Below are 23643 nucleotides of genomic sequence, written 5' to 3'. Positions count from 1 at the left end.
TGAACATGTGTTCCGACATTGCGATAACACTCGTGTTTTACGAAAGTTTACTAGTAAACTTATCAATTTATTCAAAATCAACGGAAAATCAGTCATGTCAATATTAACAGAAACCGATTCGTCTAATATATTTATAGTTCTATTTAGATGATTAATTTATTGGGAACCCTACACTTTTTATAATAGTAGTGCATGTTATGCATGATGTTCGAATGTTATATTATTTATTCCCAAAACCGATAAATATTATTTGTTTGGCCAGATAGCATTGATAAGATAGTAATATCGTATTCTAAAAAAATAAATAATCCTAATCATTTGTGATGACAGAAAGTACTGATTGAATCTTTGAATTGATGTAAATATTAATAATTAGTTTCAAAGTATACGAAAGTTCAACAACTTTTTCAAATTTTAAATTTGGCAGGCGGTATTCCGTGTCCGCCAATCCTAGACACAATAATCCCATGATTCCTACGCAACCATCATAATTTTACCTTCCCGGAACTTCATTTCCCTAAAAAGACTCTTCATACAGCATCCCCAAAGATGACATAGGCCCTCAGGCAAATTATTTTCCACGGGGCCTCCTCCAAATGAAGAGGACTGCGAAAAGTGTAATATTATTCTTATATTATGCTTTATACTTACATCTTGTACAAACTTTGCCATTGAAACTAATAAATTTAAAAAAACTTATTACAAATATGACCAAAATGACATCCAGTTTGAACTGTCTTACGACTTCGCAAGGGGTCAATGTGACACTATTCCATTTGGGACACTTGTGATTGGTCCTTAATTGAAATATAAAGGACGCTTGCAAGTCCCAGTATGCCAGATATATCCACAGAGTCTAATTTGCTATCTTGTCACCCATCCAGTCATTCACCATGCTTTGAATGGTCAAGTGCTTCATCTGTCTTTACGGCAGTGATAAAATTATACATTCAAACTGCGCAAAATATATATTTATTAATTACACCTTTGTGCGTAAATAATATACAGCACGTCAAAGTTTATGTCAGTATCTTGGTTCAAAACTTTTAAAGTGTGAAGATAATAAAAATAACCCTAGCAAATATTTTTAAATCATTTGAGCATTAATTATTGTATCCCGTCAGTGCCCTACCAACCTAAATAAATCTGCAGGTAAGTGTGTTTTATAAAAAACATATTTTCTAATTTAAATCTAATATTTAAAATTACTTCTGATGGCAACTTTGCTTTAATTCAATACATATTGGCGTACCACAGGGATCAGTTCTGCTTCCAGCATTGTTTTTTTTTTGTAAAATATGGTGCATCAATGCATTCGACAGTACAGTTTTAATTATCATTCCCATTTGGAGAAAATTGTAATGTGGGTGAAGTGGGGAAGAAGTGGGAGAGGTAGGTTTGTAAATACGTAGTCACTAAAAACAGCAAAAGCCAAAAGGCAATTGTGATTATTCTCTTGACATTTTCAAATATTGCCAATTTTTAATACTTTTTTTTGTAAATGTGATTACTGCACAAATGTTCCAACTTCTTCTAATTGCCTGGACACACTGAGACTTTGGCATCTCCAATTTAAAATATTTGTGAGGCTGAAAGTAGTGGGGAGGGATAGGAGATGGGGAGAGGAAGGTGGAGAAGTACCTTGCTATTCAGATTATAATGACCTGCTTGGTCGAGGGTAAAGCTCTCGACTAGCAAGTTGAATCCCGGCGTGCGCAGGTATATTTTATTTGATTTATTAACCATATTTCACATTTTATTGGTTTAAATTAATATATAGTGTAATTGCGGCACGTTTACTTTTCAGTATCGCCCTGGTGTAAGACCACCATTCAGAATTGAAACGTTGCTAAACGGCTTTAGCCGTGTTTGGTGACCAGGTCTGAATAGCCAGTACCTATTCCCCATCTCAACCTTCTGCCTCACAAAATACCTCAATTGGGGATAACATGGTCTCACTGGCTCGAGACAGTTGGAAGCAGTTGCGGTATTCATATATTTTTTTTAATTGTCACCAAACACGGCTAAAGCCATTTCACACAACATTTCAATACTGAATTTTGGTCTTAGACCAGAGCAAATCTTCCAATAAGGAAAAGCCGTGCAGTTTAGGACTGGTAGACAAGTATGTCTGATTATTTTTATGACTAAAGAATATGGTAAGTATCTCTATTCCTTACTTGTCTATACATGTTAACATGTATCATATGAGAACAGGTTGCTTCCACGACTCGTTCTTTTATTCAAGATCTCAAACAACAGCTCAGCTCCCTCTCACAACAAGACCGAGATCCACTCTTTACTGTCCTCAAAAATACCATAAAAAATATTCCCCCTAGCATTCTCAAATATGTGATTTATGATCCCAAGATTTCTGTTTGGTGTCAATTGACTGAGGGTGAAAGTCCTTTTTTATACTTTAAGTTTTATTCCTGCTGTAGACCGTTATACAATTCGTCTGTCTGTAAATTTGTTTGTATGTACCGTTTCCGGTTAAAGATGGTGGTCATTTCAATGGGTCAGTGAAGATTATTTTTTTTCAAATTCAATTGTTATTGAGATGGTGACTTGAGAGAGTGAGTTTTTTGGACAAATTGAAAATACCCTAAATGAAATAAAAAAAGAAAAGTTCATGAAATATTGTTTTTATTATTATAGGTGGGTAGGTACATTGTAGGTAGGCATTTATTTATTTATTTTTATTTAAGTACATAAAACAGGCATGGTGCCCAAAATTTTACAAACATGGATGTTTAAATACATAATAATAACCAAATGATAATAACAAAAATAGTAACGAAATGAATAAGCTAAATATGCAGAAGTAAATAACAAATAAGAATGGGTAAAAGGTAAATACAAATATGCTCATAAACGATTTGTTATTGTCACACCTGTACTGGTGAGACACTGATTAGGTAGGTACAATGTTACTTATTTTTAAATAAAGGGCTTCATCACAATATCAGCTTAATATGATTAAAGGTAATACGTTTTTTTATGTGTTTAAATTGGTCATTAAAAATGTCTATTTCATTATTAGAGCCATGTATAATGTTATAATTTCTTAATGTTCGCGGTACAAGGGAAAAATATCCTGTATTTGTGTGGTAGGCTTTAATATAGAAAATGTCTTTCATAGTCCTTATTGATTTTCTTGGTGGTATATTGATGTTAATTTGGGATAAAATGTTTGGTGTATCAACTGATGCATGTATAATTTTGTGTAGAAGCAGTACGTCAGAAAGTTTACGTCTGACCGTCAATGAGTGTGGTTTATAGTGCAAAATTCGATCATTATATGTTCCGAATTGATCAGATAAACCTTCACGATAAGCAATTACACGGTTTAGTTTCCTTTGAATGGATTCAATCGTATAATTATGAATCTCATAATTGGTAGACCACATTGTTGATGCGTATTCGAAAATACTCCGCACAATTGATTTATATAATGTTAAAGTTAATTCTGTACTTTTAGAACAATTTTGAAATTGTATCTACATGTTTATTGAAGCTAAGTGACGAGTCAAATGTCACGCCTAAGTCTTTGATTGAAGCTGTGTTTAGTAAAGGAATATAGTTAATGTGATATGTATTTGAGAATTTATTAATGTTCTTTGTGAATGAAATTACGGCACATTTGTTTTCATTAAAATATAAATCATTTAGTGTGCACCATTCATGAAGTGATGATAACTCTTTTTGCAAATCGGTGCAATCTTCTAATGATGTAATTTTTTTGTACAGCTGAAGGTCATCGTAAAACAGGAGATATTTTGATGTTTTTATTCTTAAAACTATGTCGTTGATAAAGATTAAAAACAGCAAAGGTCCAAGATGTGAGCCCTGCGGAATTCCCAAGGTTACAGTAAAAAGATCCGCGGAGTACCCTCCTACAACCACTTGCAGTTTTCTTTCTGTAATGGCATTAAAGTACCTACTTACAAATCTAATGATTTCAGAGGAAATTTTGGTTTTGATTTATTAAATAGGAGAAATTTAGAAACACTTTTGTTCATAAAAGTACCAGTATGTTAAGGTTAGGTTAGGTTTGGTTAGTTGGAACAAATGAAAATATTTTTGCATGGCATGAATTTCAAAGCTTACCTACTTGTCAACTATGTCCCAAAGTTGATTTTAGAGTCCAAACTGAATATAGTAGATTAAGAGTATGTTTTTCTTCCCACAGAACAAAATGAAGTTCGTCATTATTTTGGCCAGCTTTGTGGCTTTTGCCGCATCGTCTACGGTCAACTTCAACCAAAAACATGTAGCAGGTAAAGAAATGTATTTATAAGTTTGTTTAATAAATGCAAGATTATTTGTAAATGATGCCTCTGCCACACTGTTAAACCATTGGTGTTGAGAATATTTCAACTCAACGAACAATTTACCCGTTATACATTCAGAATAATACAAGTATTTCTAGACACTTAAAGAAGTTCAAAATTATTGACAAAAATATGATCACTACAGTGAAGACTCTGTCTATCTAATTTTAAATCGCGTTTAATGGCCACTTCTTCCTCATATAGTATTTTAGAGTCACACAGGGATCAGTTTTGCATCCAGCTTTGTTTTTATTGCACTCTAACGATATTTAGCAGTTTGCACCAATACAGTGACGACGGTTACTGAAGGTTTTACCTCTTCCTCACATTCAATAAAGCTGGCGTACCACATAGATCGCTTCTACCTCTTGTGTTATTACGCGGAAATCAGTACAGGCCATGATTGTTTTTGATTGAATTACCTTCAAAGGGCATAGATACTCCAATGCCTTGGAGGGCCTTGGAACAGAAATCTATGGCTTCCTCCAGAGAGTCTTGGAGTTAAGATATCTTCCATATTTTGAAGATTTAGATCCATTAATAGGTCATTTTTCTTAACTAATGTCTCGTCCTGCCTTTTCAAACTTCAGTGGGTATATGAAATAAAATTTTTTGTTTTTCATATGTCTTGTCCAAAAAAGCCCAGGCAGAAAAATCTTTTGAGGTGGAGCTCCGTCTCCTGATAGAGAAGTTTCGGGACTTTATGGACGTAGGGAGCGAGGAACTGGGCATCCCAATCATGGACCCCCTGCATCTGGAGACCTTCTTGGTGGACTTGGAGGTTCCTGACGTTGCCAAGTAAGTAGTCTTCTTACTTAGACGTTGTGTCATTGCTAAGGATGGTGACTCCCAGTCAAAGTCTCCTGTATCCTAGTGCATAGAGAACCGCGGACACCATTGTTCCGGACATGATTTTGATCTTTCTCTGCTACTCTTGTGCTTCATCTTGCCAGTGACAATCAGTTTCTCTAAGTTCGAGTTCTGAATTTATGTCCAAAATATCTATGGATACACTGGTGGCTAGATAGTCAATAGTCTAATGGGGATAGCTCTTCCGTCATGGATATTGATACATATCTAGAAGGGCTTTTTAAGACTAGAGATTTAGTTTGTTTTCGGTTATTTACAATGAGTTTATCCAGCTTGGTTCGGGTGACTTCTGTCGCTTGAAAAGAAGTACTCAGAAGAGAAACTTCGGGGACGGTATATATTTTATTTGGTGATAATGTTGTTTAATGTTTATTCACATTAGGAACATTAAAGCAAAAATAAAACTAAGGTCATCGGTCCATTTAAGAAATGTTCTCATCGTGCGTGTAGTATTGGATAAAAATAAAAAAATTATTATATTATATTTAAATGTAGAGAAGAAAAGAAAAATAAATAACATTATCAAGTCATTACAAACCAAGGACATATTTTTCTAAAAGTAAACATGCAACTTATATTTTAAGTTAATACCTACGCCATTATAGATTTTTTTAAGTTTATTGGAGAATATATCAATTTAATTTTACACACCCATTTTTGTTGTACAACCAACACATGGGATAGAGAGAGGATTGAAAACTGCTAATCATTTCTAATTTAAAGGTTTCATATTTTCTTTGTTGTCTAGCTCTTATATTAAGATTTATTTTAGATCTGATTCAATTGTATTGTTTAATACTTTGTGTAAGCACAAGTCTGCTAATTTTCGCTTCTGACTTTGATTAAAGTGCTTTAATCAGTCATTTTAGTTATTTAAAGTGTTGCTTGTTTATGTTTTATTGGATATTGTCTTAGTGAAGGCACTTTGAACAGATTCTACTAAGTTTTGATATATTGAGTGGCACCAGATGGGAGAACCATACGCAAAATATATATGTTATCAAATTTTTACTTAATTAGTTTCTAAATTTCTCCAAATGACCTTTTCCTGTTCTTGTAAAATATCTAAATACATATTTCTACATGAGGGGTAGAGCTGAATATTTTCAGTGTGAATTCAAGAGATTCTTTTTTATTGGCTTACAATTTTTGCTATTCGTCGATATTAAAACCTATTTCATTTAATTTTTGGATTTTTGTAACGATTTTTGGTGATTGCTGGTCAGTGTTCAGTGATTTATTGAAGGCTGTTTGAAAAAAATGATAAAGCTAATTTACCGTGTTCTATTACACGGAAATGAACTGTAAATCAAATCCACGAGAATAGGACAGTATAATGGTCATTCAATTGGGTTTGAAAATCATGGGAAATATGGAATTATGGAAACAGCCTACCTTGAATTCCCATAAATCCCAGCAGTAGGGCTCTCGACGAACTTGCACTGTTCACAGGGTGACATTTCCTCCAAAGCGAGATAATCTTTGATATGATTTTGATATTTGCAAACAGAACACAAAGCATGTGAATAAACGACGAAGATTACACCTTCTTGCCACACGACACAAATACGAACGATGACTTGCGACAATTTACAGTGCAACAAAATCATCTTATTCTTTCCAATGTGGGTAAGGCTGTTTTTAAGGAAGGAAATGGATAGTAGATATGATAATCGGGAAAAATGGTAGGTATTATTCATAACTGTTTCAATACTAAACAGTTAAAAATAATTAAACAAAACTTTACCGCTAGCGATTACATATGAAATAAATAAACTGCATTGTTTACTTCTATTTGCAGGATACAGATCGACCTCACTGACGCCCTGGTCTACGGTCTGAGAGACTTCGTGGTTCGGGATATATCTTTCAACCTTCTTCAGCTCAGGGTTGACTTTAATGTAACCATTCCATTGATGAAGTGCACAGCCAGTACGTATTAATAATCATTCTGTTTACTGTGCTCGGTCACTAATCAAGGGCACTCAAGCATGTTCCCTTAAAACGTAGAACATCGCAGACGGTGGAGTACCTATAATTAAGAGGGCATTTCATCTTCCTCTTGACAAATTATCCATTCAATAACGTATATTCAACATACTCCAATTAGGGATGATATAGTCTCACTGGCTCCAGACGGTTGGGAACAGTTGGACTCTTGTGCAGTTACAAATTTTTAAAAATTTTAAAAATGTATTTTAGATTTACGAGTTAACTCTAAATATAGTCGCTATCATCGTCTGTCTGTTTGTGTATTTTATTAGGCTTTTCATTTTTATTTAGAAAATTTCTTCCAGAAGCTTTATATACATAATATTTCCAACAAGAGGTGTTATTTTGATATTCAATCTAAAAGATCAATGGTTTCGTTGCTTGTGTGGCACGTAGCGCCGTCTTGTTGAAAGTAAACGCTCTCCAGATCAATACCATCCAATTCCGGCCATAACAAATCTTCAATCATCTCTCAATAGCGCAATCCATTCACCGTTACTGTTTTTCTAGCCTCATTTTCGAAAAAGTAAGGTCCAATGACTCCGCCGGACCATAAACCGCACCAAACAGTCACACGTTGAGGATAGAAAGCCTTTTCAACACTCACTTTTGGTTTTTTCAAGCCCCAGATGCGACAATTTTGCTTGTTGACGAAGCCACCGAGGTGGAAATGGGCCTCATCACTCAAGATGATTTGCATTTGATTCACTCAAGTGAATTTTAATAATTTCAATGCGTTGTTGAAGCGTGTATCGTTCCATTTTTATTAATGGCGTAGTTTCTACTTGTCAAATGTCAAAAAATGACAGTTTCAAAAGTAACATTTCCATCGCTTGCACAGATTAGGCAATGAATATTCCAACATCGATCACGCTGATTGTCTATTATCATATAAAAGATGCATATAACAAAAATTGTCGAATAATACCATACCATCATAATGTTTATGTACTTCAGATTAAAAACTACTAGTACTCGATAGGTAGAAGCTGATATCAGTGCATTATATTGTGATGGACTCGCCCTGGGATAAATTTTTTTTATTGTTGATTTATTATGGTTAGAAAGAATTTTTAAGTTGATTTCACGAAGTAAGGGTTTACCAGATGTTGGCCTTAAAGCTGCTTTAGAAACAAGTGTTTAGATTTATTAGGGTAGAGAAAAAAATAGGAACATGCACTGTATCGTCACAGACCTCCGTGATGGTCGTTTGAATTCTTAGATTTTATTCAGTGGGGTAGCAATGGATTTGCCAGAGTAGGGCGGATAGAAAAAAAAACCTAACGAGATCGATAAGAAACAATTCAACTAGGTTGAGCAATGCTACTAAGTGGCTTTCTAAGTATGAAATACGCCGTTAAATATAGTTACGTAATTTGCTAAGGATTCAGACGAATTATAATTATGAATAGCGAGGTAAATAACATTTTAACAGGACGAGTTTGGAATTTGCCTAAGTAAATTAAAATCTCGCAAGAAGATTTAAAAAATAAAACTATCACATCATAATTATTTAATACATCCTAGACCGTGTTGATAATTGTAAGCCGAGCTAAAATGCTGGTTGGCCGACACGCCACTGGACTGGGGGTAGTCAAGTTTCATCCTTTGAACAAAGAATTAGACATTTTACTGGAGAAGTAACAATTTATTGGTTTTGAAACGATTTAAAATTAATGTGACAGGTTCTAGGGCCATAATTGATGTGTTCCTTTAGTGCATTTCTGTCTTTTGAGAACAAAAGAGCATTCAGAATTCAAAAGAACATAAATTAGAAATCGCATATGGTGATTTGGGGGGGTTGGTTTGGGGAGGGGGAGTCTGGATTTGAAAGCGCGGGGAGACGGTCGAGACAGTTAGCGTTGAAGATCGGAAGGAGGAAGTCGATAGTCGTGGTTAGAAAAAGCGGTTCAAGACAGTCAGCGTTGAAGGTCGGAAGAAGCAAGTCGATAGTCGTGGTTAAGGAGCGTGGGCGGGTAGTCAGTTTTTGATAGTCTGGATTTGAAAGCGCGGGGAGACGGTCGAGGAGTGAGCGTTGAAGATCGGAAGGAGGAAGTCGATAGTCGTGGTTAAAGAGCCCGAGCGGATAGACAGTCAGCGTTGAAGAACGGAAGAAGAAAGTCGATAGTCGAGGGTGAAAAAAAGCGGTTCAAGAGAGTCAGGTTTTGAAAACGTTGGGAGGCGGGAAATAGAGTCAAGGGGGTCAGAGTTTCAAGGTCTGGGAGACGGTCAGGAATAATCAGGATCGGTCAGCGTTTTAGGATAGTCGAGTCGGTACAAACTAGGGAGCGCGTCAACAAGAGTTAATCGTCGGGACGCGAACGCAGCTAAAGTCATTTAGTGTAGAAGGTGTGGTTTTCTAACAGCATGAGTATTTTACTGCATGTGACTGTGTTTGTTCATTATAATTATTTGGATTGTTGACACTAAGATGTATCGGTAAGTCTATTATAATCTAATTATTAACACTTATTTCCCTAATGTAAACCAAATAATTCAATTGTATTTTGAAGTAGGGGTATTTAACTTGAGCACTATAGGTACCCGTTAGAAAAGGAGGCCATAAATTACGAGACCTGGCCATTAAAAAAAGGACGAAGAACGGTTACCCTGAAACCGCTTTAGATCATTCGACAATAGACATTGTTTATGAGTTAGACAATTTTTTTTCTGCAATTTAAAATGATTTAAAAATTCTCCAGTAATAATATTTAACGATTAGGTTATACGGAATTTATAAAATATATTTAATTAAATATAATTTATTCAAACATCACTCTTTTAATTCATTTTTGAATCGGAATAACGCAGCGGATCGAGGCTAGCCGCCGAGAGAATGCATCTGTCTGGCATTCCTATTCTATCAAGTGAGACTTTCATTTTGCATAAGTTTGGCGGGGACGGAGTGTACGAATTTTCCGTAGGCTGTCCTATCTTACCAAAGCGACAAAAGCGAAGGGAACGAAATTTGTAATTGGCTTGCCTAATAGGGACTTTTGTGTTAGCAAAGTCGATAACCCTGGATACCGAGATAAAGTCTATTTTAGTATAGCAGCGCCGGCTTTTTCCCCTGCTATTGGTGTGGTTGAGTTATTCCCGTAAAAAGCACCGGTTTCTGTCGAAGGTGTTGGCGGACCAGCCTTAGATAGTCACCCTAAATAGACCCCTGTTTCGAGTATTTTCAGCTGGTGAGAGGACGCTTTCACGGAGTTCAAATCGAAGGGAACGAAAATTGCTAATGGGCTTTCCTACTTGAGTTAGCTGGTAGACGAAGGAACAAAGCGGATAAGGGCTATGCTATTCTTGTCTGGCGTATGGAGAGGATTTTCTCGCTGACAGAACGAAGGGATCGTGACGAATATGAAGTTGTTTCGGCGATTTCTGACGTCCTTCCTGTTAAATTCAATAAGTACTTACCCCACTATAGGAGGAGAAGTCATCCAGAATTAGGTTGGAAATTGACTCCGACTGAAACCGTTTGAGCTGACGGAGATCGGATGATTTCAGATTCACGACCTGATGATTCCAGTATCCCTGATCCTTAGCGCCGGAAGTCGAGGATATCAATTTCTACCATTCTTTGATATTTGAAGCGAACGGAGGGTAACAAACGATAGAGCGAATGACCATGACTTTGAAGTGGGGTAAAATCTCCCGTCTAGGAAACATTCGTTATGTCGGATGGACGCCCTCATCCAAATTAAATATTGACATGACTATTTTGAGTGTGGACGAAAGACTTGAAGTATGTTCTGTATTGTACATATGATAAATATGTGTCACTACCTCTACTGGAACGAGAAGCTGTATAGACTGGAGCCGGAAGCTATTTGGAGTAGCGTGACTGCAGAGGCGAAGTCGAACAAACTGAAGCTGAATTCATCATTATTCTTACGAGCGTAAACCAGAGGGGTGTTCACGGGACTCCCGAACTCCTGACGTTGCTGATGCAAACCACTTCAGTATATGTTTATGTTTGAGGTTAGTAGAGTGGACTCCTAATTTTCGGCATACTGGCGAAGCTTAACTCATCATCGATTTGGGGGAGGTTGACGCGACCTAGACCTCGCGCTACCCACGTGACCCAAATGGTTCCTGACACCAGGCTATCATGCCACCGGACCGGAGCAGCCCCTTGTACCTAACGGTATAAGATGAATCTTCATCATTCATCATCAACATCAACATCAACAGTTACCACCAAGGACCCACATTCCACCTTCATCACCCTCCGGCAGGAGGCAAAACATGTCATTATTTCATCTGTCGCTGAGCGATATTCAATTCATTTCTGGAGGTGTTGGGATTGGACCATCAACTTGGCTGCTCTCGAGCTGGTCACGTTGATGGATGGGATTTGGACGGAGACCAATCGAAAGCAACACATGTTTTGTCTCTAGCTGTTCCCGAAAATACCTACTCATAGAAATAACTCACAAACTAACAATCCCTAGTCAAATCATTAACTTAGAATTTTGTGCATCTTGAATTGAATTGTCTATAGTGAATTTCATGTACTTAACTTGTAATTAATTGTCTCATTATATTAGCACTTTATCGACTGCAGCAACCGGAAACGTTTGGACGAGCAAACAAGGTAGGAAAAGGTAGTTAAAATCAGGGTAGTCGGTCATTGTCTTATTTTCAAACCATACAGAATGTAACACGCCTCATCTAAAAAGAACCAAAGTTACCACAACCAATTAAAAGGATCCTTCAATGAATTAATCCCTGTCGAAACAAAAAATTGACACAACGTGACATATTAATTCGTTAAGATTGAAGGGTTGATAAACCGCGAGAAGTTGCAAACCAAATGACGAAAATATTAATCCGTTAGTAAGAACCTTAGGTTATACGGGAAAACATTACAATATATTATCATAGTCATCATAGGTACTATGTAAAACTTTATCGGACTGTCAAGCAGTGTCGCACATTATTATTATACACGCGATTCTCCCATTTATTAATTTTGTTTCCTTTTCATATTATAATAGTATATATTTTATTCTTTTCATTTTCTAATAGTATATACCTTTCTAAAATTTTTTATTTTATTTTTTACAAACTCTTATTGCCTTTCAGACATTTTATAAGCACTTCATTCTTGCTTATACTACTTTATTGTATATTATTACATATAATTTCTTACTTTGACTTAATACTATACTACAGTTTGCTGCTTATACTTTATTTATATCTCTTTTTTTCATATTTTTAACCTTACTACTATTTACTGATTATACCATTATACTTACATTTATATTGTTACATTCCTTATGTTGCTGTACTATTCTCTGTAATTTAGTATGTGAATGGCACATGTTGTGCCGTATATGTGAAAATAAATAAATAAACATCTACCGAAAAAGCGGGATATTCAAAATAACACCTCCTATTGGAAAATCCTGTATATGCACATTGTGTTTATAGAAAGTAGAGAAATATCGATGTTTTGTAATCAAGATCTGGGAAGGAAAAATGTACTAGGAGTGGGTAGGAATTTAGAGGTCATTATGTCTAGGAGGGACGGACGTTTGAATTCATCCCTCCCATTGCGGTGCAAGGCGATAGGTCGAGAGAGTCCTGCTGGAGGGGTAAAAAGATCTCCCTCCCAGTCTTTTCAACTCCTACCTTCCACACAGTAGGTGTGCAGAAGCATCCGCCCACCCCATGAACCAGGGCATCCCTGCTAAGTCACCAAACGAAGCGAACCACTTAGGGTGACCCATGTCAGAGGTGTTGGTTATCAAATCAATGGTTGCCGGGGCGGCGGTATCCATAACTGCCTCCCAAATTTTGAAGTGTAATTATTTATTTATTTTTGTTTTAAAAGCGTTCCATTTAGGTTACTAATCATGTCCTAATCAGAAAAGTGCAGAGCTTGTGCTTGATAAGTGATCCACGTTTCTTACATTGAAATTGAGTTTTAAATTTACGTAATGTGTAGGTTTTTTTTAATATTTAATTAATATAATAACCTTTTATTTTTCAGAAAACTATGTCATATCTGGAAATATTTACAATGATCTTGAAGTCTACGGAAAGGGAAAGGCGGAGTAAGTAAAATATTTCTTTAAATAACGGGGGTTTGCTCTACGCTATCATTTTAATTATTTCTGATGAACGTATTACTAAAATCTAAATTTTTTTAGGGGGATCCCTATTTATTAACATAACTATTAACTTAACTATTAACTTAACTATTAACTTAACTATTAACACAACTATTAACTTAATACCTAAAAACAAACTAACGCAAAAGTTATGCGGCGATTACGTTTACAATATATTTGTGCCATTTTTTACATTTGCAATCAAATATTTTATTTATAAAAGTAAAACTTGACAGCAACAAAAACAGTTTTTAATTTTCGGATACGTTCAGACATATTCCATTTACTTGATTTGTATTGCAAAGCGGAAATACTCTGATCTTCTTACATAATATTGCAGAGGCTTGCGGGGTTAAAACAAATCAAAAAAAAAACTAATCTTACTGAGCAATGTCAATTTATAAAAAGGAGTAATATACAATAAAAAAAATATGGAACACTCATCTATTTTTATTTATTTTTTCAATAATTTCAAAATAATGAAGAAAAAGATAATCAAAGAAAACTATCAAAAAAAAATTAGAGTCATAAAATAGTCCCTTTAAAGATGTTTCTTATATTATGCGTTCATAATTACCTAATTTAAAAATAATTATTTTGTAATTTACGCTTATGTTTTTGAATATCTTGTTCACAGGTATGATTTGAGATTTTCTCGGCCAAAAGTATAATAGTAATTTATTTTTGGGATATTATGCCGCGGTGCCCTACCTCCTTCTTTAGCCAACGTTTTGGACAGCATTACAGAATCCATCATAAGATCTGACCTGCCACACATCTACCCTTATGATGGACATTGTAATGCTGACCGAAACTTAAAAATGAGGTAGCGCATCACGGCATAATATCCCAAAATATATCATTATAACGTAGTTTACAGTTGTATTTTAATTCTATTCAAGCGAAACTGTATGAAAAAAACTTTAATTTATCCAAAGCATTTTTTTATTCATAATTTAAACTTATTTGTAGTAATGATTAAACGAAAATGGTGATTTCACTAATAGTCCAGTCAGTGGGGAGTTTTACCTTGCAAAAGGTTAGGTAGTAGCGATTTTGATATATGTTGTTAAGATTGGGACTCTAAGGAAAAAAAAAAAGTTTTCGACCTTGGGAGGGTCGAGCTCGACCCGCCATCTTGGATTGAAGGTGCCAAAATTTGTTTTTTTCAAAATAATTGTGAAGTGGTCGTTTTTACAACCAAATTGTTGAAAGCAAACTTAAAGACAACTAAATTACCTACATTTTTTGTAAAAAGTATTTTTTGTTAGTCTAATAGATAATGAGTTACAGTGGCGGAAATGTGAATATTTTTCTAAAAATGATGAAATTCCCAACTTTGTAATTTTTTCGGGTTATTCATTACATAATTATAATGATTTTGTAAACTCATTTCCACACCACCATGAGGTATAGAACATGGCGCATTTTTTTATTGTGGTATCTCCAGTAGGTCTACTCCACAGATATACCAGCGATGGTAGATTTCGAAATTATGTTACATTACTATGAATTATGTTACTATAAATTATGTTACTTAATAACAGTCTTCGTCACCAATGTCATCATCTAACTCATTGCCTGTGATACTGAGATTCTGGGCTTCCATTGACAAAATCTCTTCTTCTTCGTCCTCTACATCGATGTGAACCTCTAGCGAATTTCAGCATGTTTGACCATTACAGCACCCACATACAATAAAACACTTCAATCCAGCTTTCGTGCAGCTACATGCAACGCCGTATCCTTTTTTACAATTGCATGAAATAAATTTTAATAAAGTCTCGGGTGCTGGTTTCTTTGTCATTCTTACTGGAACAAGCCCTTTGGTGTCACGTTTCCAGCCCAAGTTTCTGGATTTTTTTGGATTCCATACCATTTTTGGACTTGGTGGTACGTTCTAAATGCATGGTACCGTGCAGCGTCTTTCGTTGGTGGCAAAGAGGTAAGATTGAATTTGCTTTTTGTTGTCGACTTTGCGAAACGTTTGTAGCGGACTTCTTCCAAGGTTTCCTTATCCATGTCACCCCCGTACAAAGCAACAAGAAAGCGTGTTTTTGCAACTGCTATGTCTTCTGGTGTTGCATCATGTTGTTTGAAGATTCCTATCATGGCGTTGAGTCTTGTGTCGTTTTGCACAAGCGAACAAAATTTTGTTTTTCCTTGGTTGAAGAAGGACGATGTTGTATCGCAGCCGCTAAATGCCTTAAATGCCATGAAGAAACAGAATATTCTCAGCCGCCTCTTTGTATTTCACACTATTCGCGGAACACAGTCTTTCAAAAGTTTTGCCTCTCCCGGGTTTGGGAAGATATATACTACTTTTGGGTGGTGCTAATGCTGTCAGCAGAACTAGGAGATCAACGTCTTCGCCAATAATGAAAACAGCGTCATATGATGAACACAAGGAAATCGCAGTATTGACAATCAGCTCATCAGCATCTTCTTCAGCCTGCTTAACTGTAAAATCATCCTGTATAAATTGCTTTGTAAGCATCGAAATCAGACAGACTTTGTTATTTTCATTGGCTAAAAATCCTTCTTGTGAAACTTGAACTGGCATTGTTTCATCGAAAAGAACATCTGCAGACATGAGCATCCAGGCAACGTCCTGTAACCAGGACTCAATCAGTGTTGCCAAGTCAGCTGTAGACTAGGATCCCACTATAACAAATCAACGACATCGAGTACACGTATGATGCTATATAAGTATATTGTAACGTAGAAATACGTTAAAATGATATTGTGTAATATGTTCGTACAAAATTTATCAAGAAAACTGGAGTTTTACAATTTTTTGTCAAAATTTTCTTCTTTCAACCGCTGTAACTCGTTACCTATTAGACTTAAAAAAAAACTTTCTACAAAAAATGTAGATAATTTAGTTGTCTTTAAGTTTGATTTCAACAATTTGGTTTTAAAATTAACCACTTCATAATTATTATAAAAAAACCAAATTTTGGCACCTTCAATCCAAGATGGCGGATCGAGCTCGACCCCCCCCAAGGTCGAAAACTTTTTTTTTTCTTTAGAGTCCCAATCTTAACAACATATGTGAAAATCGCTACTACCTAACCTTTTGCAAGGTGGAGCCCTTTTTTATCCCCCACTGACTGGACTATAAGCGAATACCGTGTTTTCTCTGTTATGCGTGGGTATGCACTAGGCACGTGAAAATAGTGATTTCACTAAGCGGATACCGTGTTTTTTCTGTTATGCGTGGGTATGCACGAGGCGCGTGAAAATAGTGATTTCACTAAGCGGATACCGTGTTTTCTCTGTTATGCGTGGGTATGCACTAGGCAAGTGAAACAAATTGTAATGAATACCTAAATATCTTATATTCCGTAATTGAGTGGAAATAGACGAAAACCTTAGATGGGACATACACATAAATGGAATCACTCTTCAAAAACCTAATAAACATACTACCTAGTAAAGACATCAAAAAAGTATTTTATGCTTTAGTTCATTCCCGTCTTGAGTACGGAATTCTAATATGGGGATCTGCTACAGCAAATAATATTAACCACTTAGATATTGCTCAGAAGAGCATTATAAAAACCATACTAAAATTACCCATCAGAACCCCTTCAAAAGATATTTTTAAGTGTTTTGGCATTCTAAATTTAAAACAAATATATGCCAAGAATATTTTAATACGTCATTTTAAAAACAGAAAATCTCCTAATGAAACTCGGATACATGACACAAGAGCCTCAAAAAGAGATATACGAGATGTTCCAAAATTCAAGACAAGTTTTGGCCAAAGAAACCACATATATCTGGCAACCAAACTTTACAAAATCCTTCCTCCAAGTTTGAAAAATAAAGAAAAGATAAGCTTAAGTAAAAAATCAAAACACGGGTGAAAGAAATTAATGCAGACATACTAGAAAATGTATTAAAAACATCATAGAAACTAAATAACAGAAAATCAAAGAAATCTACCAGTCCGCCTCAGCACAGGACTACCTAGTGAGGAGGACTAAGAACAAACTATATGAATGAAATATTATAGATTTTTATATAATGTAACTCTCATAAAACCTTATTAAATAGACACTAATAAAAAATAAAAAAATAAAAATAAAAAAAGAATAGAATACATAAAACACGGTTGTCATTTTACTAGCGTAAATTATAATGTAGCTGGATAGAGAGAAGACAGCAAGTAGACCATTGTCTGTATCAGTGATGGTAGGAATAATAATCCTGTAGTTCTCTGTAATATCGGTAGCTCCGAATTAATGCTACTAGTTTCATCAGTGTTTAGTACAGCTAACCAATAACTAATATATCACAATATACTTTAAGCTAGTTAAAGCTAGCTACTGCTTCAAGGTTTTGATCTGGAGTAAATCAGGTCATTTTTCAATTGATCCCTTCTCAAGGCTCACAAGATAAAACTATTTTGTCTTGAATTGAAAAGTATCAAGTCATTCTTTTAATATTCTTCTATTACCTATCGCTGAGCAAGCAGGGTCCTTCCGACTACCAAGAGACAACGAGCATTTTTAGTGTAAATATTTTAAAATCGTCATGTGATTGTTTCATTGTAAAATAAAAATCAGCGAAGACAACGAAGTGGTTTTATTCAAGAGACCACAAAACGTAACAATGCCAATGTCCGGTCGATAAAAAAATGCCATGAGCTGTCCACTCGCGGCCGTGGTTGGCAGCGTCCAAAGGTTATTGTGACTAGTGAACGAAGTGATTATCTACAGTAGGGCCACACTACAAAACTAATAAACAGATTATACATTACGTATTATAGATTGATGGTGATGCTTTGTACCAATTACTTTAAAAATGTATTATTTTCAGAGTCGGTATGATTAACCTGGAAGCTGATACCTTCGGATCCATAGTCATCCGCGATGGTCATTTGTTCATGAACAACTTTGAGGCCGTCTTCAGGATGGACAAATGCACGGTATATTTTATTTTATTGAAAATTTTTCTAGTGATCATAAATTAATAATTATAATAAATTATTATAAGCAATAATTAATCGCCAGGTATATCAATACAAATTTAAAACATCTCCCGAGTAAAAATAAATGCCGCCGACGGGAATTTAACCCGCGCCTTCGATGTCCGGTCAGACGATCTGGACCCCTGAGCCACGTCGGTTTATTTCCAACTCGCCAAATAATTCAATACGTACTAGTACTTCAATCAACAATTACTGCTTATTATATTTTTCCACCTGTAAACAACCAACTTTATTTTTGTAGGAAAGGCTTTGTTAGTGCTAAATCTCTCACTAGATGGCGTGGAGACAATATATCTTCATTTGTTGGTGAAATATTTTTGACTCGTCAAATATTATTATTTTTTAACGATAAACTAATGTTTATAAGAGAAGGTTTTTTATGCATAGCATAAAGGATAAAAAATAATTATAATTAATAATTTGTCTCCTGAAATATCAATACAAAATGAAAATATCTCTCAATTATTGCTTATAATAATTTATCATCCTTTTTGCTATGCATAAAAACCTTGTCTTATAAACATTATTTTATCATTAAAAAAATATTAATAATTATGAATATATGATAATCAACATTTATTTTTGTTTTGTTTCTTCATAATGATTAATACTAATTGTATTATTGATTCACGTGGTAACAGGGCAACTCAGAACAGTGGCAATTCAACACACTTCAACGCACTGTTAAAAGTGATAAGTCATGAAAGTGTGGGAATAAGATCTCTTTTCAAAAGTGTGTTCAATTGCCACGGTCACAAACATAGAATATCTATGCATGTGAATAAATCAAGGAGTTTGCAGAGTGTGTTGCGGGGACACGGCGTGATGGTCGGCTCAATTGAGTGATAATGATGATCTATGTACACTCTATAAATTAATAAAAAGAAGTGCTTCTGTGAAATATATATTTGTTTAACTATTGTGTTTTCTAGTCTAACCTCGAAGGTCTGATGGGCGGAAGATCAGCTGCTCTCATCTTCAACGAGGTGGTCGAGGCATTGGTTCCCGCCCTCGTGGTCTCCGAGAAGGAGAAGTTGTCCGCCTTCATCGAAAACATCGCCGTGGAATTCGCCAACCGCCATCTCACGCAGATGACGCTGCAGGACTTCCTCGACTTCATCAATGGCGTAAAGCCGTGAAAAAATACTGATGAAATAGAACAAGTAATGGTAAACAACATGTGCTGAAATCGAACAACTGACTAAATGGAATAACTGATGAAATGGACCAACTGATGAAATAGAACATCTGATGAAAAGGAACAACTGATGAAATATAATAACTGATGAAATGGAACAACTTCATAACCAATTGTTACCATTAGTGTATTCTTAGAGCTCTATGAAATAATTTTTTTTAAATATAATTGTAAATTCACATATGGTATCATTTTAATTAAATGAAAATAAATAACTTTTTTAACTACTCACTGCAAATGAATTGTATCAAAATACACCAAAAATAATTTTATCATTAGCTTTGTACTCGGGCCGTACATCGCACTTGAGCCACTCTAATAAGTATTTAACCTGTCAAAAGGGCAACCAATTAGTAAGGTAATCAATTATTGTTTTGTATCAATTTTGGTTGAGACAAAATGAAACTTTAATGTAACTTTTACCATCTCCCTCGACATAAATATTTTTTATGTTAGTAAATAAGTTGAAACAAAGCGTTATTTAAGAAAACTTTACCCCAAAAGGCACCAATCAGCGGAGGCATTGGATTCGATTCAATTCTATACGTAATGCATATCTAGTCTTTTTCTTTAAGGCCCCCTTAATAAGGGTTCAAAGATTGTTTGAAAGGGAGATATGTAAATACGAATGTTAGAGGGAGCGCGCTAATATTAAAAACGATAATAATTAAGCGAAAATTATGAAAATATTTAATAAAACACGACTCGTTCGAAATAGAGCAAAAATCTCTCGATAAATACTCCAATTATTTATTACATTATCACTGCGAATTTTTTCATGCCTATATAACATATCAAATAACAGAACAAAACGTTTTTTTAATTGAAATTATTAAAATTCACTTGAGTGAATCAAATGCAAATCATCTTGAGTGATGAGGCCCATTTCCATGCCCATACATATTAAATAACACAACAAAAAGTTTTTTTTAATAATTTTCGGAGCTTAATTTGCGATTTTTTTCTATTGAGAGAATTTCGTATAATTAACGTTGCGGCATAACAAATGTATAGATATTATCTTAAATAATAACATATATTTTTTTGGGAACTTAAAAACTTTAAGAGTTAACGAGTAACTTGTTATAAATCAGTAGAAATAGGGTATGCGGGGCTTCATCTTCTCTTCCAAATTACACCTACTCGATTGCTCCAAGGATTCTCCGTTTACAAGTACAGGGTTTTCCAATAAGAGGTGTTATTTTGAATAGCCCGCTATTTCGGTAGATGTTACTTTAAAAGCTGTCATTTTTTGACATTTGACAAGTAAAAACTACGTCATTCATTAAAATTGAACAATACACTCTTCAACAACGCATTGAAATTATTAAAATTCACTTGAGTGAATCAAATGCAAATCATCTTGAGTGATGAGGCCCATTTCCACCTCGATGGCTTCGTCGACAAGCAAAATTGTCGCATCTGGAGCTCGAAAAACCCAAGAGTTATTGTTGAAAAGACTCTTTATCTCCAACGTGTGACTTTTTGGTGCGGTTTATTGTTCGGCGGAGTCATTGGAACTTACTTTTTCGAAAATGAGGTTGGAGCAACAGTTACGGTGAATATATTGCGCTATCGAGAGATGATTAATGATTTTTTTATGGCCGGAATTGGATGGTATTGATTTGGACAACGTTTACTTTCAACAAAACGGCGCTACGTGCCACACACGCAAGGAAACCATTGATATTTTACGATTAAATATCAAAAATAACACCTCTTATTGGAAAACCCTGTATATTCACTGTCAGTCCTTCTCAAGTACCATATTACCAAAGCCCAACTCTCCAGCGTCAGTGGGACTGGCATCTGTGGTTGAAGGGTATCGGAGGTAAATGAGATAGGTAAGAAGAAGTAGAAGATTGTGAAGTAAGTATATACTTATTTAACTTTTTTTTATATTAACTCCACACAGGAGGCCCTGAAGAAAATAATTTTCCTCAGGGCCTATGTCATCTTTGGGGATGCTGTGTGGAGGATCTTTTTGTGGAGAGGAAGAAGTGAACATGGGTCTTGAAGAGTCCCATGTTGTAGGAGGGAGGAAACACAGAGGCCGGCAGTTCGTTCCACAGCCGAGCTGTTGAACTTAAGAACGAATCGTAGAATCAACCCGTTCTCATGTGACAAATGTCAACTGTGTACAAATGTTGGGCGCGCGTTTGGCGTGTATCCCGACTACGCACCGGTGCCAAAGGGATCAATGACGCTAGTTCCTCAGAGCATCTTCCATTGTAATACCGATAGAACAAGGACAGCATACCTACCTGACGCCTGTGCTCTAAAGATTGCAGTCCGCTTGTTAAGATTGGGGAATCTATCAAACGGACCACCCGTTTTTGCACAGAGTCAAGGGTTTTTTTTCAGGTATTTAGGGGCTGCGGACCAGAGATGGCTGCCAAATTCGACAGTAGGGCGCACTTGCGATTTGTACAGGGTCAGCAGTTGTGTACTATTAAAGTATCTGCGGGCCCTGTACAGTACGCCCAGCTTCTGAGAGGCCAACTTTACTCTGGCTTCGATGGAGCCCCCATACCTGAGCTGGTCACTTATAGTTATACCAAGCATATCAATGGAAGGCCTGTTCGGAAGATTGCTTCCGTTGAAGGAGACTAGATTATCATTTAGATCCCTTTTAGACGTAATCAGACAGGATTGGGTCTTTGAAACATTAAATTCGACGAGATTATTTTTACCCCAGGAAGAAATACTCTCGAGATAACCGTTCATTCTCTGCTTCAAAGCCCTCCGAGCCGTTGGAGTTTGTGTGCCCTTTGGGGGCTCGTCAAAAAAAAAGCTATCATGAACTGTACTGTCATCCGCGTAACAATGAATCGGTGCACATGTCAAAAGGTCATTGATGTGCAACAAAAACAAAGTCTAATTTTCAACTAATTTACTTTATATGGACGGCCTCGGCGGTCGAGGGGTAACGCTCTCGACTAGCAATCCGGAGATAACGGGTTTAAATCCCTTGTAATTTTATTCAATTGGTGTATTTAATAACTAATTTAAAAAATATTATATTTTACATTTTTGGCACATTCCGGAGTGGTAGATATTCTTAGTATCGCCCTGGTGTAAGACCACCATTTAGAATTAAAGTCTTGCTTGAAATGGCTTTAGCCGGTGACCAGATCGGAATAGCCAGGTACTTCCCCACTTTCCTCTTCCCCCTCTCCAACCCATTCCCACTACCTTCAGATTCACAACATACCACAATCGGGGATGCCATATCCTCACTGGCTCCAGACGTTGAGATTATTCACATAATATGACACAGATGTTATAAAAAACATATTTTAAGGCGATGCACTACGTCGTGCAATATTTTAAATCGAGCCACTATCAATAACAGCCCTTACGTAGATGGCGATAAGGTTTAAATTCCCGCTTAACACCATCAGCCAGTTTTGATTTATGCAAGAAAAAACATGGCCAAAAAGTGCCTTTTATTTTATTTTGTGGATGTTCAGACATAAATATAAAAAAAATTTCTGATCATTTTATAAATAACTTAATTTTCCACACTATACAATATAATTATAACCGAAAATGGCTTCGTAAGTAGGAGATTTTGAACTTTAAAGCAGTTTTCATAGGCCTTATACATTATTTTTTTCTGGGCTTATAAAAAGACTTATCTAAAAAATACTCGATTATTTCAAAGGCCAAGATGTATTCTACTCGCAGTATTTAATTAAAGCATCTGAAACATTTCTAGGCGATCAAATTTTCAAACCAAAAACACATGATTTTGCATTACTACGTAGTGCATCACCTTAATAACAATATCTTTCATATTGTTTTTTATAAAATTATTAAATTCAACACAGGCTAGTCCTAGTGAGGTTAAAAAATTATATTTAAACAACAATCATCACGTGATGCATTGTTAAATAAAACTCATTGAAGTCAACGAAGTGTATTTATTGAAGAGACCCTAAAACTTAATAATGCAAATAGGAAAGAATGAGATTCGCACAGGAAATTTCCCACATAGCCTTTGTCATCTTCAGGGATGCTGTGTGGAAGGTCTTTTTGAGGAGAGGAAAGAGTGAATCTTGAAGAAACCCATGTTTTAAGAGGGAGGGTTCCACAACCGAGCTGTCGTAGATACGAGCTGTTCTCATG

The 23643-nt window shown here is 35.6% G+C and overlaps 1 protein-coding gene across 1 annotated transcript; it reads left to right on the top strand.

Annotated features, from left to right (window-relative positions):
- The first annotated feature begins 898 nt into the window (after positions 1 to 898).
- Positions 899 to 19721, top strand: LOC149411086 (uncharacterized). Its single transcript, XM_089647213.1, has 7 exons — positions 899 to 1152; positions 4193 to 4280; positions 4976 to 5132; positions 7006 to 7136; positions 13195 to 13258; positions 18143 to 18251; positions 19247 to 19721. Exons 2-7 carry the CDS (start codon positions 4199 to 4201, stop codon positions 19451 to 19453), a joined length of 750 nt encoding a protein of 249 aa, XP_089503339.1. The 5' UTR covers positions 899 to 1152; positions 4193 to 4198; the 3' UTR covers positions 19454 to 19721.
- The last annotated feature ends 3922 nt before the right edge of the window (positions 19722 to 23643 follow it).

This window comes from Hesperophylax consimilis, chromosome 26 (assembly GCF_061612785.1).
Source record: "Hesperophylax consimilis isolate HC1 chromosome 26, BYU_Hcon_1.0, whole genome shotgun sequence".
Lineage (NCBI taxonomy): Eukaryota > Metazoa > Arthropoda > Insecta > Trichoptera > Limnephilidae > Hesperophylax > Hesperophylax consimilis.
Note: the sequence above shows the minus strand (reverse complement) of the source record. Positions and strands in the feature narration are given on the sequence as shown.